Source organism: Pagrus pagrus (genome assembly GCF_965226575.1).
Source record: "Pagrus pagrus genome assembly, chromosome: 23".
NCBI lineage: Eukaryota > Metazoa > Chordata > Actinopteri > Spariformes > Sparidae > Pagrus > Pagrus pagrus.
This window is the reverse complement of record NC_140205.1, coordinates 6,906,104-6,920,354: the sequence shown is the minus strand read 5'-3', so window position 1 is coordinate 6,920,354 and position 14,251 is coordinate 6,906,104. Positions and strand designations below refer to the sequence as shown.

The 14,251-nt window shown below is 40.2% G+C and overlaps 2 protein-coding genes across 2 annotated transcripts; one reads left to right on the top strand and one right to left on the bottom strand.

The window, feature by feature from the left end:
- Nucleotides 1–530: 530 nt before the first annotated feature.
- On the top strand, nt 531–3,079 carry guca1aa (guanylate cyclase activator 1Aa; the record flags this gene model as incomplete). Its single annotated transcript, XM_084345575.1, has 4 exons — nt 531–728; nt 1,984–2,133; nt 2,207–2,300; nt 2,952–3,079. The coding sequence occupies 4 exons, from the start codon at nt 531–533 to the stop codon at nt 3,077–3,079; spliced, it is 570 nt and encodes a 189-aa protein (XP_084201701.1).
- Nucleotides 3,080–5,131: 2,052 nt separating this feature from the next.
- orc5 (origin recognition complex, subunit 5) lies at nt 5,132–13,889 on the bottom strand. Its single transcript, XM_084345261.1, has 15 exons — nt 13,776–13,889; nt 13,447–13,607; nt 12,664–12,756; nt 11,372–11,557; nt 10,903–10,977; nt 9,146–9,257; nt 8,700–8,830; nt 8,558–8,606; nt 7,489–7,579; nt 7,294–7,349; nt 6,975–7,087; nt 6,767–6,814; nt 6,566–6,676; nt 5,533–5,645; nt 5,132–5,414 (listed from the first exon to the last, which is right to left on the bottom strand). Exons 2-15 carry the CDS (start codon nt 13,558–13,560, stop codon nt 5,369–5,371), a joined length of 1,338 nt encoding a protein of 445 aa, XP_084201387.1. The 5' UTR covers nt 13,561–13,607; nt 13,776–13,889; the 3' UTR covers nt 5,132–5,368.
- Nucleotides 13,890–14,251: the final 362 nt, after the last annotated feature.

Below are 14,251 nucleotides of genomic sequence, written 5' to 3'. Positions count from 1 at the left end.
TAAGAATATTTAAATAACTATATAGAAATAGGCAGTCTTCTCATTGATGGTCTCATTTGCTGACTTAGGATACAGTATTAAAATTAAGACTGTTTAATAATCAGTCAGAAGTTCCTTGAGTACTTTTTCCACCACTCATACTTTAATGTTTATGCTGAGTAAAGTGTATCCCATCAGCTGAGATGACTGTGGTGGACGTCCGGTGTCTCCACGTGAGGGACGAAAGCTGTGTTGTGTTTGTCAGCAGTTCTCAGGGTAAACATAGGACCTTTTAATGTGGCGATTAAGTCGATCATCTGCATGTCCGCCTGGATTACAGCCGGTAATTAGACTCAAGGAGAACACAGAGGGGAGTGGACAGACGGCTACAAAAGGCCCCCACCTGCCACCACCCTCACCCTATGTCCCATTGTTGTGTGACTGTGAAGAGGGAGAACCTCCGCTTCACAGTAGACCAAGTGGGCTGAGAGGTTTGCGAAGAAAAAAGGCTCAAGTCTTCTGACTTTCACACACTCAGGCGACCTACAGAAATGGGTAACTCAACAGGAAGCACCGTGGACGACCTGCAGGCGGTGGAGATGCACCTCTGGTACAAGAAGTTCATGACTGAGTGCCCGTCGGGTCAGCTCACCCTGCACGAGTTCAAGCAGTTCTTCGGCCTGCGAGGGCTGGACCCCGAGGCCACCGCGTACATAGAGCAGATGTTCCGAACGTTTGACATGAACAAGGTAAGATGCTGCTTTGTTTTTTTAAATTAAAGGTTTACATTAGTAGTGGCAGGGTGCGATGGGAGTTTTTTTCCCCTTAAAACATTTTAAATCCATAATCAACCATAATTAAAAGCTACCCACAACTAATTAAATGCATGGAAGTCATAGTTCTTGTTGTATTTGTCAGTTCTGGGACTTAAAGATTTGGTTTTTGTGGTTCTTGCAGAAAATAGTGACTCCAAAGTGACATCTTCACAATAATTGTTATGTCTGAAAAACAGTCTAAAATGGAGACATTTAATTTATAATGATATAAAATAAAATAAAAGCTTCAAATTCTCATGTTGGAGAAGCTGGAACCAAAGATGTTTTAGCATTTTTGCTCAATAAATTTGATGAAAACATTAATCGATTGATCATTAATAATGAATCTTCTGAAGCAGTATTTTGGGAGACAGATTCAGGTTGCAACTGATAACATATCTACATAAAGTATTTTTTATTTGGATAATCAAACAAATAATTTCCAATAATAGCCCAAAGTGGCATCTTCAATTTCAATATTTTGCTCAACCAACAATCATAAACTCAAAGATATCGATTCCTTTGACATCTGTGATAAGATACAGTTTTAAATCCTCACATTTGAGGCTTTGGAAGCAGCAAAGTTGGAGCGTTTTCACTTTAAAAATGCCTTGATCGATTACTTTACAATCAAACTTTTGGCGATTAATCACGATCGTTCGACCGCTCGATTAATTGACTAACCCGTCGGGCACTTAAACTGATAAAAACAGGACAGTAAAGATGTCCTTTGAAGAGCAGAAAGTTCCTCACATGCTGCCCAACTTGAAGAACATCTGTATAAATCGGGGACACAAAGGATGCAGTGACCTCCCGGCAACACGCCTGCGAAACACTCTGACCCTCACAGATTAATTAAGATTGTCTCAGAGCGTGCGACAGGGTCATCGCAGGATGTGTCCGTCTGAGAAGATGCACATCTATATTTAGTCTCCCCCCCCCTGTCAGCTGACAAAAAGGCCACGGTAATCTTTATGCATGATTTAAACTGTGAGATTATCTGAGAGACAATGCTTTGATGCTGAGATTGTTGCCTGTGTTGAGTCCCTGGAGATTATCCTCCATCCTGGCACGCTTCAGTTCACACAGAAAGCTTTTTGGGGTTGAGATGAAGGGGATCTCTTTCAACTGAAAATAGTTGTCGGTCATGCATAATAATTTATTGACGCTGCTCTGCTTGTGTTCACAGGACGGCTACATAGACTTCATGGAGTATGTGGCCGCTCTCAGTCTGGTGATGCGAGGAAAGATGGAGCACAAGCTGCGCTGGTATTTCAAACTTTATGATGTGGACGGCAACGGCTGCATCGACCGACACGAGCTCCTCAACATCATAAAGGTGCGGTATAAACTCTGGATTTCTTAACAAACGCTGTCCTCAACGTGACACTGATTTTATCCTCTTCCTTTAGGCCATCCGCGCAATCAACGGGAATGAGAATCAGGATGTAACTGCTGAGGATTTCACCAACCGCGTGTTTGACAGGATTGATATAAATGGAGATGGTGAGTGTGTGTGTGTGTGTGTGTGTTCTGGAGATTTAGGAAGAAATCGATGGTGGGTGGACAGTGTTTAGACATTCATCAGCTCAGTGCTGTCAGGAGACACAACGGGCACAATAACAAGATACTGTAGGTGGCTGCTGAGCACAATAACAATCTTTAAAACCTTTCAGAAAAGAGTCCAATTCAACTTTTGCCCGAGTAAAACTTTAAAGGTGAACTCCACCGATTTTTACAAACAAAGTCAGAGAAAGAAAAGTGGCTCCAGAAGCAGCTGGCTGGCAAATTAAGGTCTCAGAAAAATCTGTGGGCGTAGAGAAGAGAAAGAAGTGAGCTCATTAGACCTCTGCAGCCCACTCCTCATCTCTGCTGGAGGCTGTTAGCCGTGACCAGCATACACTACGCTAACACTAGAGCTGCATGTTTAGCCATTTAAAAGAAATCTATGGCAGAATATTTTGATAATCTATTAATTGTTTCAGTCATTTTTCAAGCAAACGTGTCAAATATGTCCTAGTTCCAGCTTCTTACGTGTAAGGATTTGCTGCTTTTCAAGTTTAAAGCTAAAACTGTTGAGTGCTCTTTTAAAACTGACTTCATTCAGAAGTCTAATAATTTTTTTATGTCTTTAAAAACAATCTTTCCCCTCTAAAGGTGAGCTTTCCCTGGAGGAGTTTGTGGCCGGCGCTCGCAGTGACGAAGATTTCATGGAGGTGATGATAAAAAGTCTGGACCTCTCCCACATTGTGGCCATGATCCACAACAGGCGGCACAGCGTTTAGATCTGCTCAGCCCGACTGGCTCATCCTCATTCATGATCTCACCCGAGCGCTTCAGTACGTTGCCTCTGGTAAAATAAGTCATTTATTGACTGAGATTTCCATTAAGATTGAATCCAGTTGAATATGATGCCAGTGTAGTGCAAACACTGACATTTCTTCTTTTTTTTTAAATCACTAAAGAAAGACACACATGCACTTTAAATGCACTTGGATGACTCAGTGAACCAGTGCAGACTGGTCATTGTCCTTGTTTAATGACGCTGAGCTCTCCCAAGGCCACCTTGGCATGAGGGATGATCTCTGACGCTCCACTCACCCACGGATACCTCCAGGGATAAAAGAGGGAGATAGAGGAGCAGAGTGGCAATTATATGCACTCAATGCTTTCCAAATCTTTTTTTTTCCCTGGGTCTGGGTTCCTCTGCATCACATTACTCAACTCTCTGTTTACCCGCTCCTGCCTGAAGGCAAACAGGAGGAAGCTATGACTCTGTGCTTCACATCCAGCTAATTTGATCAAGCCAAAGGCTGAAATACAGACCAGGTAAAAGTTTCCGAGGAGATTAACCAGTGCGCACATTGATTGTCAAGTGTTTACCTTTTTATAGTGTTTTTTAAAATGATTCAAGTTGAAACAAAAAGGTGAAAACACAGGCTTGGCATTTCTGTTTGGTCTTTTGTGTGTGGGTGTTCAGTATAAACACAGACATGGATCACCTTTGATGTTGCTTATTTGTACAATAAAAATCAATTCAAGCCAACTGTGTAATGTCTCATTACAGGATGTGAGTGTGTTGCAGCTTTTGCAGCTTGTACACAGAAAAATAATCAGCTTCAGTCCAGCCTCACACAAAACTGACGCAACCCACCGCACCTCAAGGCGTTTAAGGAAGTCTGAGATCCACAGGAACAAAAAACAGCTCCTTTTCAAAGTCAGAGGAAGGCCAGTGAAGCTTATTTTATACAGTGTGCATTAACTCAATTTATGGCTTAGTGATGGCCCGGACTTGTCGACAGCCAAGAAAATTAGGATATTAAAGGTGAGTTTAATCATTTCCTAAATACAGCCCGATTTAAATGAGACAGGCCGTCAAAGAGCATTTTTTTCCTCTAATGGCCAGGCCACATACTGTATATCAGGCATGAGTGTGCGTGGCGTTAACATCTTGCTTTTCATTTCGGCACCCATGTAAACGGGTTAGTGCAGCCACACTGCCGGCATGAGCGGTGCATCGTATATACGTACAACAGGTGAAGGGCAGTATTTTTCCTGTGTGCTCTCTTTCTTGTCTCTCCCTCTCTTTCAGCGAGGGTAAAGGAAAGTCATGCTATCATCTTTATTGATCATTATCAAAGGCAAACTCACCGCTCACACAGGATATGTGGCCCGACTGTAACACATTAACTCAGCCTATTCAGCCTTTATAAGCCGTATATAAACAGTAATAGCTGTGTGTTATAAACAATGTATTAAAGACAGCGTAAGTGTGTTTGGTGTCTAGTTTAGTGGTCTGCTCATCTGATTTTAAATATTTGGGGGTCATTAACATCATATAGTTACAGCTTTCCTTTGCTTTCTTTCTCTTCAGGCCCTTTAAAGATGTTTTTAAGAAAACAAGGGAAAAAAAGTCTTTGTTAAACTGCAGACTTTGGTTGGCTGGCAAGCACTGCTCTAGTTTACTGTTCAAAGGTTAAAAGAGGAGTAAACCTGAGCCCAAATAAATCCCTTTAGAGAATAACTCTTCATAAAATATGTGTTGTGTACATTATAGTATCAGTGTCCTTGGACTTCAGCATACAACCTCGCACAACAGAGTAAACAAAGGTAACACATTACAAACAAAATTCTGCCTTTGAGCAAGGGCGATGATTCACCTGCATGATGCCAAGGTTGCTCTACGTCAGGCTTAAATGCTAAACCTGCATTGTTTTGTTTTTTCCCTCCTTATTTTAAGCAGGATGAACTACATTATGTTCTGACTCTCCTTCTGCAACAAAGCTGGATATTTCTTTCACATACAAAGAAAATGTTGCAGAAATAAATGAGAAAAATTAAAGCAACTTGCCAATATGGCATTTATTTTATACAAATACAAGTATTTAACATGATTAACAGACTTTACAGGAAAAATATATAAGCTCATTCATCCACCACAAGGGGGCAGTGACATAATTGGATTAATTTTCCTCTCAACAATAATCTGAGCTCCTCATTTTCTTCCAAAAGTATGTAAATCCTCCTTTTGTCTTACTGTCACAGTTTGTCATCTCTTCTTTATTCACAGCAGCTCACAGGAAGTCGTACAGGTACTTGATGATTTCAAAATTCACCGTCCTGGAAGATAAAACACACAAAGCACATTCTCAGTAAAATAAAAGAAACGGCCAAAGGTTAATTCCCTTGAATAATTCTCTATTAAGTCTCAGTCTTGTGTTAACAGACACACACACACCTGGATATGGCACAGATGAAGTCCATAGACACGGCACATTTGTACTTTGGGGCGTCGAGCTGGTCATCGTGACTGACCTTACTCAACAGCTGTAAGGTCACCAGAGAGGAGATCTGAATGGAGAAAAAAGGGAAAATAAAATCACTTTCTGTTCTGCTTCTTCGAACACAGCTTGATGCAGAGGCACTACGTGACGGGAGCCAGTTGCGCAGATATGGGTTGAGCCTAATTTCCTAAAACCATTTCATGCTCGAGCCATAAATAGATCAGCGTTTGGCCACGGAATCCCGAAATACACGACCATATGGGTAGAAAACTCTCATCTGAGACTCTGTGGTCATTCCGCTTGATTTAACATAAAATACTGTTCCACTTACGCCCAGAAATGGGAACAATTATAATTTAAAATCCTCAGATTTTTATAGCTTACATTCTTTTTCATTTGCTTATCGGGCAAATGTGGAAAAAAGGAAATTAAATCATTTTCTATAGTCAGTATGAGCCAATTTACAGACTTCCTACAGCGAACTTTAGGAGCCACGGTTGGGGACAAAGATGACAAGCAGTGCGGGACTAACTGACGGGCAAAATTAAATCACTACAGAGCTCAATTTAACTAAAAATGGTAGTGTTGAAAAAGGCAAGCAGAGAGGTTAATCAAACTATCTTTTTTGGATGGATAATGTTAGAGTCCTGCTGACAAACACAAACATTTTATTTGTCCTTCATTAGATGCGTCATGTCATCACAGACTCAACAACAACAACAGATGACAGCCTCGTCGACACGTAATTGTAACGGTCAAAACAGGCAGGTTTAAACACGCCTGCTCTCTTGATCCCAGGTTTTTCCAAGATGTTTTGTCAGATATGTGTAGACAGATGTTGGGCTGGGAGGAGCCTCCTCTAGTTTCTTCTGTCAGTATGCAGGTGATTTTACTAAATCGGTTCATTATTGTGAGTGAAATGTTAAAAATCATGCAAAATTCAAATAAGTGACTAAGTGTGACTGAAGCAGCCAACTGGACACCGACCTGGGAGAAGATGCTGGCAGTGGGGGCGACTCTGCTGTCCACCACGCTGTAGAAAATGGCGAGCAGGCGGTCAAGAGGGAAGGGCTTTGGTCCCAGAAGGTGGTTACTTGTCTAGAAAAGAGACAATTTATTGATTTTATATTAAAGACATGCCTTTTAAAATTAATGGAAATCAAAGCCAGTGTTACACTGAATAATCACCTTTTCATTTTTCTTCAGGAAGTTTGTTTTTCTTATTTTACCGTGGTGCTGTTGGGAGGAAACGGAGCGTCGTGACTCACAAATCATCAGTTTGCCTAAAAGGGCTTTACAATCTGTAAATACAACCCCCTCTACCCCCAGAAAACCAAACTACAGAAGCATGACTGTAACAGAAGGTGTGTAATCATTCACAATAAAATTCCTCCACCTTTAGGAAGAAGCGTTTATCTGTGCGAGCAGGGTTGTAGGACGCCAGGTAGGCAGCGATCAACAGGAACTTGGAGTAATAAGGCAGTTCAACATGAGTGTGAGCAGATAAACCTGAGGGGCACAAATGCAATGAGTCAGACGTGTTAAACTAAAACTGAAAAAGATGATTTATTTTTGGTGTGATGAGCTTACAAGTTATTAACAGCACAGGGAAAAAAATATCACAATTTCAGCATGTGTGACTGCACTCTATCAGCAGTTTTACAGTTTAACATCTGCTCTGCAATCGTATTACGTCGCTCAGTGTGTGTTGGTACCTCTCAAGGCTCCGCACTCCTTCTCCTCCATTTGCTGCATCTGCTCCCACTGCAGACTGAAGAGAGAAAAGAGAGGAGACACAATAATTTGAAGACACCACAACAAACAAGCGAGCAGGATTACTGGAGTGAGTCGATAGATCAAAGGTGATATGCTTCATGCGCTGATTGATGTAAAGATTAAAGAAAACAGACCTTGACACTTCTCTCAGGTAAACAGTCTGCATGGCTTTTTTCAAATGAGGCTCGATGTTTCTCCACAGCTTGTGGGTGTCAGTTTCTTTCACTGAAGACAGAAAACAGAGCAGCATTGTTGAAAAAGCCAAAGTAGCATGCGAGGATCCATGTTGGCACATAAAAGAGAAGGGACGTAATTATAAAGGCAAAGAAAAACAACAGGAAGACTATGAAGAAAGTCTGTAGAAAAAACACTTAAAGCTTCAAGTATCAATATTTTGACATTAACAATGCATCAAATACAAAATATTATCATCTGACTATGCAGGTCCCCCTAACTCTAGGTAACCTTTTAGCCTCTTTATGCTCGTTGTTTTGGTTTAAACTCTATACAACAGTCACTTGTTGTTGCTTTTATCAAAAAAGTTCTATTAAATCAACTTCACACTACCTGCACAGCATCAAATTACACACAGACAAAGTTAGTGACCAGCCAAGGAAAGTCGAACACCTAGCGGCTTTGATATCCAGATAATGTTGTCACACAAGGCGTTTGATGGAAACATAGCTACTATGACTTTCTTAAAGACAAATGTTACAGCAGAGATGTATTTGATTACATCAGATTGTGCAGTCGTACCTGATAAAGTGGCTACTTAGTTTAATAGAAGCATAAAGCAGCTTATTCATTTACAATTCATCCGTCTAGTGCTGTGACGGTGCCATCAACGGGAGAAATCAATACCTGTGTCATACTGAAGGCTAACTACATCATAAAATATATAAAGCCACCTACAGCTGAATACAGAAGATGCTGTGTGTGTAAACAGGAAAATATTTACCAACCCATTTACCACAACAACTTAACGTGGTGATAACATGTCAGTGTTGTTTACAGCTGAATAATGCTTTCTTTGAGTGGCAAAAATCAATTAATGCAGCTTCAAGGAAATAAGAAATAAAAGTTATATAGCTGAGGGACATTTCAAGATGATAAAAAGATCCCTCTTTGAATGAACACAGACAAGAGGTATTTTTAAATATTGATCAGCTGTCAGATGAATGAAGACACCTCTTTATGCTTTACCTTTTCCTTCTGCCAGCGGCTCACAGAACTTTGAAAAGTTGAGGGCAGCCTGGTTGGAAAAAAAGAGATCAATGATGAAAGAATGAAAGAAAATCAAAACAACTAAAAAATCTGTGTGCGTGTGTGTGTGTGTGTGTCTGACCAGGTGACGCAGCTCTCTGAGGTCCCGACAGACCGAGTAAAACACTCCGAGCAGGATGTTGATGTAGGAGGAGTAAAACTCTGCCGAATATGACGGATGTTTGTCCTGGGACAAAATCTGCTGCAGCTCACCTACAAATAGATGAACAGACGCATACAGTCACTCTCCTCAGACTCACACAGAAAACAGACATATTATAAAGCATAATGTGTCTCTAAAGCGAGCCAAACATTTCCTCACATACAAAGAATGATTCACTCCCTCTAAGAGCTGAATTTATGCTGTGATGTTTCATAATCCAACATTCCTCCTACCTCACGTGTGAAAACAAAATCACAGGTACATCTCGCGCTGCATCCACCAAGTGTGTGTCATCATTATGCATGCAGTGTGGTGGGAGTTATTCATAACACGGACTGATGCAGCGTGTGTGAGAACAATGATACCTTTACTGTAGTCGGGGAAATGGAGCAGAAGGGGCTCGAAACTGCCGGTGTTCGGTCTGAACTTGTCCCAGACGATTTCACTGAGCAGGATGACGGTGACGTTGTCGTCGACCTGAAAAGGACACGTGTTCAAATACGTTATGTAACAGTGGTTTTGTACAACAAGCGGACTCAACATGTGTTAGGTCAGTGAAAATATGTCTCCATGGCTACAACCTACGCCACCTTGAACGTATGCGTTTTATTTATTTATATCTAATGTTTTGGAGATGACACTTTTGATACTGAGCAAATAATTTAGGTCACTGATGAAGCAAAACCACTTCTCAAATGTGACAATTTGGTGCTTTTCTCTACTTAACATAATTTTTATTTGAATATTGTTCCACTGAAAACCGCCAACATCATAATGTGCTTGAGGGACACTTGATAACTTTGGATTTTTCATTTATAAAGTAAAATAAATGCTGGATTCAAACTAACAACATTAATTTAGTTAAAAAATGGTTTAAAAAATCATCATTGCCTTCAGCCATGATGACAGGCTAAGGCAATTAAAAAACTGAATTATATCTGTGCGTGCAGCCACAAAGTAATGACTAAATATCAAAAATAGATTTTAGCAATGGTAAAAAAAAAAACCAAGCAAAAAAAAAAAAAAAAAGGTGTGGGCTGAAGCCAGAGCGTTTAATGCCTGCCTTAATACAACATTTATGAAAAAGCTTTACAGCCTGGACTTAAAACAATGTATAAGCAATGATGAACCAGCGCTCTTCTTGTCGTAGAAAATGTCATAAAATTGCAATTCACGGATAAACCAAATACTGTAGTTTCTAGTTAATGTTCAGTCCATCAGCTCAACAATTAGTTGACTATTCTTTTCAGCTCTTGAGCCACATTAAATTAAAAGATTTGATGAATTTCAGTATAAAACTCAAGGTTTCTGCCATCGGTTACATTCAGTCAGACGGATCAGGCTCAGCTTTTAGTGCAACAGCGATGCCTCATGTTACATTAAATAAAAGTTGCCTGTGGGTTCACCCAGGTGAAGTAAAAGATCTTAAAATGTGGGAGCACCGGCATCAGATATTGGTAAATATTCTGAAATGAGGTAGCCTGGTAAGATCATCAAGAGGGAAGAAGCTGCAGAACATGTAAGGCATCGTGAGGTGCTGACACAACACATCCTGATCCAATTAGATCTGAAGTTTGGCAGGCATCACAAAGTAAAACACTTTACAGAGCGAGAACACACTCTGACCTCCCGCCTCTCTGCTACTATAATAAAATATACCCGAACACTAAACCACTAAATGTGTCATGTTAGTCTTTGTGCAGAAAGGCCTTAGTTATTATATGAACACGTATAATACACATTAGAGACGCAACAGCCTTTCATCAACCTGTCACCCTTCACATACATGTAAATATGCATTGTAATTATCACCCTGCCTGGCAGCATTGAAGCAGCATGACATTGAATAGACAGGTTCTACTCAACACTCATAATCAACCAGAAAACAATTAACTTTCACCAGAATAAACCACATATAATCACATAAGTCTCTGTCCTCTTGATGTCCTTAATTAAAATGCTGCGAGTGGCTGCCATCCTTCCTTCCTAACTGCATCATGAAAGAGATCCACACACTCAGCTCAAGGTCATTCATTACAAAAGAAGCTCCTCCAGTCCCTCTTCATCATCAACAACAATAAAGTGGCTCACTTGATAGATAACACTGCACTTAGTTTCTCACCAATTCCTGAAGACGCAGCAGAGCAGGGAGGAGATTGGCATCGGTGTCTCTCAGAAGCTCGGCTTTTTCCATCACCTGAAAAATAAATGTGTGCATTTGAGCTTATTTTGTAACCTCCATACTCAACAAAGGAGGTTGTGGATGGCTGTTTTATCACGACAAATTACCGTTTTATATGCTGCGAGCTCACTCTAAAAACCTAAAGGAGGTGATGAAGCCAAAACACAAGATTACACCTGCTCCTGTGCTGGCTGAGAATCACACTTGTTTTCTTCAGGCTAATGCATCTGGAGCTTTGTTTAGCATCCATTTGCATATGTTATCACAACTAATCATATTATCTTACAAACATTTAAGTGACACATCCAAAGAATAGACAATTTGACACGCCGTGGATTACACTGTAGTATTGTGGTGTGCCAAGTGAAGAGTGATTTTCTGTTCAGGGCATAAAGTGCACGGCACTCACAATGTATCGCGTCTGCTTGGCAGGAGTCTGGGAGCAGTGCTGTCTGTAGATGCGTACAAAGTCAGACAGGGAGGGACTGCGGGGGAGCAGCGAGGCGGCATCGCAGCCAAAGAAGGACAGCAGCACTTGTTCAAACAGCAGCGCGACAGAAACACATTCGACGCAGCTGACTGTGGCGTGAGGAAGCTGCAGAGAGGAGAAGGAGGAGGAATGATGAAAGACAACCAGTTTGATATCTGTGGAGTGAAATACAAATCTCTGCTTTTGTTGCACACTGAACATTTCAATGATATGACAATGAAGTCATAAGATTTTTTTCCTGTCACAGCCTCCTCTGCTGTGATTTGGCGTTACATAATGAAAGAAATAGGCTGTGAAATGAACAAAACATTTAAGTTTGTTATATAGCTGCAACAATTAGTCACTTCATTGATTAGTTGATTGAAAAACAAATGAATTTGTAGCTATTTTGAGAATTGATTATTTTCAGAGGCTATTTTTCTACTTTTACATTTTATAGACATTCAGGATTGACACTGCAATGTGTTTTAGCAAGTCTGATTTTTTTGTAGCATATAAAAATGTTTTAAACAAACACCAACTGGATCTGTAGACAATCGCCTTTGAACAAATATTAGCCTATCAACATATCTTTATGTACATGCTGCGCATTTTCTATGCATGTTAGTAGAGAATCCAGTCTGCAGTGTAGTTTAATTGACTGATTAATTGATTTATTTGTCAAAAACTTGCTGTACACATTTTTCGGTGTCTACTGTATTACTTGTCTGTAACGTCTCACTGATGGTAAAAGATGAAAGTATGGGAAGAATCTCTTTAGACCCTGAAAAGCTTTGCTCTCTAACCCTAATTCATACGAAAAATGTGCAGAAAGAGAGGAGGGCATTTTTTTTTCTAAATCATACAGTCATACTATCAATACATTTTAAATAAATAAGGTTGATATAAGCCTGTTCACACACTGAAAGAGCGCACAAAGCTTTGTGAGCGCTGAATGCAATAGAATTTACTGAAAGAATCGAGCTGCCATCCTGAACTTTTTGTACTTTCAATGAAATGTAACATTTCCAAGGATGAAGCTCTCTTTCAGCAGTCTGATGAAGGAAGCTTTGTATGAGTGAAGTGCCAGTTTGTTTGTCCTGTAAAAATGTTCTGCAGAACAAGAAATTATTAACAAACATGGACCCCCTAGCCTCTAACATGTATAGACAGACACAAACACCATCCAGCCCCGAGGGTCCCTGAGCTGAAGGCAAACATCTCTTTCTCACCTCAAGTTCCTTCAGCAAAACCTGCATCACATGACTCTTCCCTGAAGCCCGATGACCATAGATGAAGATTGATGGGTAGCTGCATTGCTGGGGCTGTAAATAGAATTGAACACATTTGTACTCAATTTAACAGTGACATTTTATGAAGATCAATAACAATCTAGGTGCTGTATCGTAGGCAACTGGACTCGTTTCAGTTTCCTGAAGACGTTTCACTTCTCATCCAAGAGGCTTCTTCAGTTGCCTACGATACAGCAACTAGATCTACCATGACCTGGATGACTGACAACCTTCATCAACATTAATAAAAATCTAAACAAATAAGCTCTCCCTCATCAGATTTTATTGCCATGTTCACAGCTAACTTGATCCTGACTTTTATCATCAAATGAAACCCACGTCTGCATCATTGATTCTCAGTCAAATTCTGATTTCCTTTCATTTAAATTGTTCTACTATTTTAATGTACTTAAATCTTTGTGTTAAATGTTTAAATGTTTATATACAATTTAATGACAAGCACCTTGAGCCTCATTTTAAGTCTGAAAGATGCCACACAAGAAAATATCATTATGAATACCTCTAAACAAAAATGTTTTTCAATATTACTTTCTGGTTACTGCTAATTTTGTTGGTCAAAGCCAAAGACCGCAGTAAAACAGAGCAGTATATGTTGCATTTGAACTTTCTGGAAACCCAAATAAACACAGGACACACACTTCATATCCATCCAAGTCAAAACGCCATGCTAGCAGGAGCTGTCACCAGCCTGAGCCTACATACCTGTCCCATGAGCGACAGCAGCATCCCCGCCTGGACCTCCCTGCAGGGCAGCAGCTCTGCCACCCTCTGCAGCCTCTCCTCCTCGTACCCTGGGTGTTGTAACATCGCTGTCATCTTCGTACTACCAACCACAACACCGTCTGGAGCTCAGCGACATGCGGCTAAAAACGAGCAGGCTAACGTTAGCTTAAAGTTCAGTTACAGCACATTCACCGTACGAGAGTGTTGACGACGACTTCCAGAATTCAGTCAAAATGCGAGAAAAAACGATGAATACTGAATTAACTATTCACTGTGAACTAGACGGGATGCTACTGCAATATCCATACCTGGAAATAAAATGTGTAAAGAGCTTAAAATGCGGTGAAAAAGTGAGTTAAAGTTGGAAACAAACACACAAACGAGAGTTCTCGCAGGAGTTTCGCGCGCGCCTTCAGTTCACGTCAAATGACGGTCTTCTGTTGGCAGCCAATCACAGATCACCGATGGAATCATGGGTAATGGAGTCTTCGCACTAAATCTGTATTTTGGGGAAAATAAAGGGAAATAATCAATTAAACGTGAAATATTATTACATTTTCTATTAGATTTTGCCCTTTAACATGGAAAATGCTGCCTCAACGTCAAATTATGTATATTATTTAATATAAAGGCTATTTATTTTACATATTAAGTTAAATTATAGCCTTTCTTGTAATTTCATGACAAATATGCGAATACAGATCTCACATAATGTATATATATATTTTGCAGAGCAAGCAGCAAAAATGTAGACACAATCTAGCAATATATTAGGCTTAGTTTG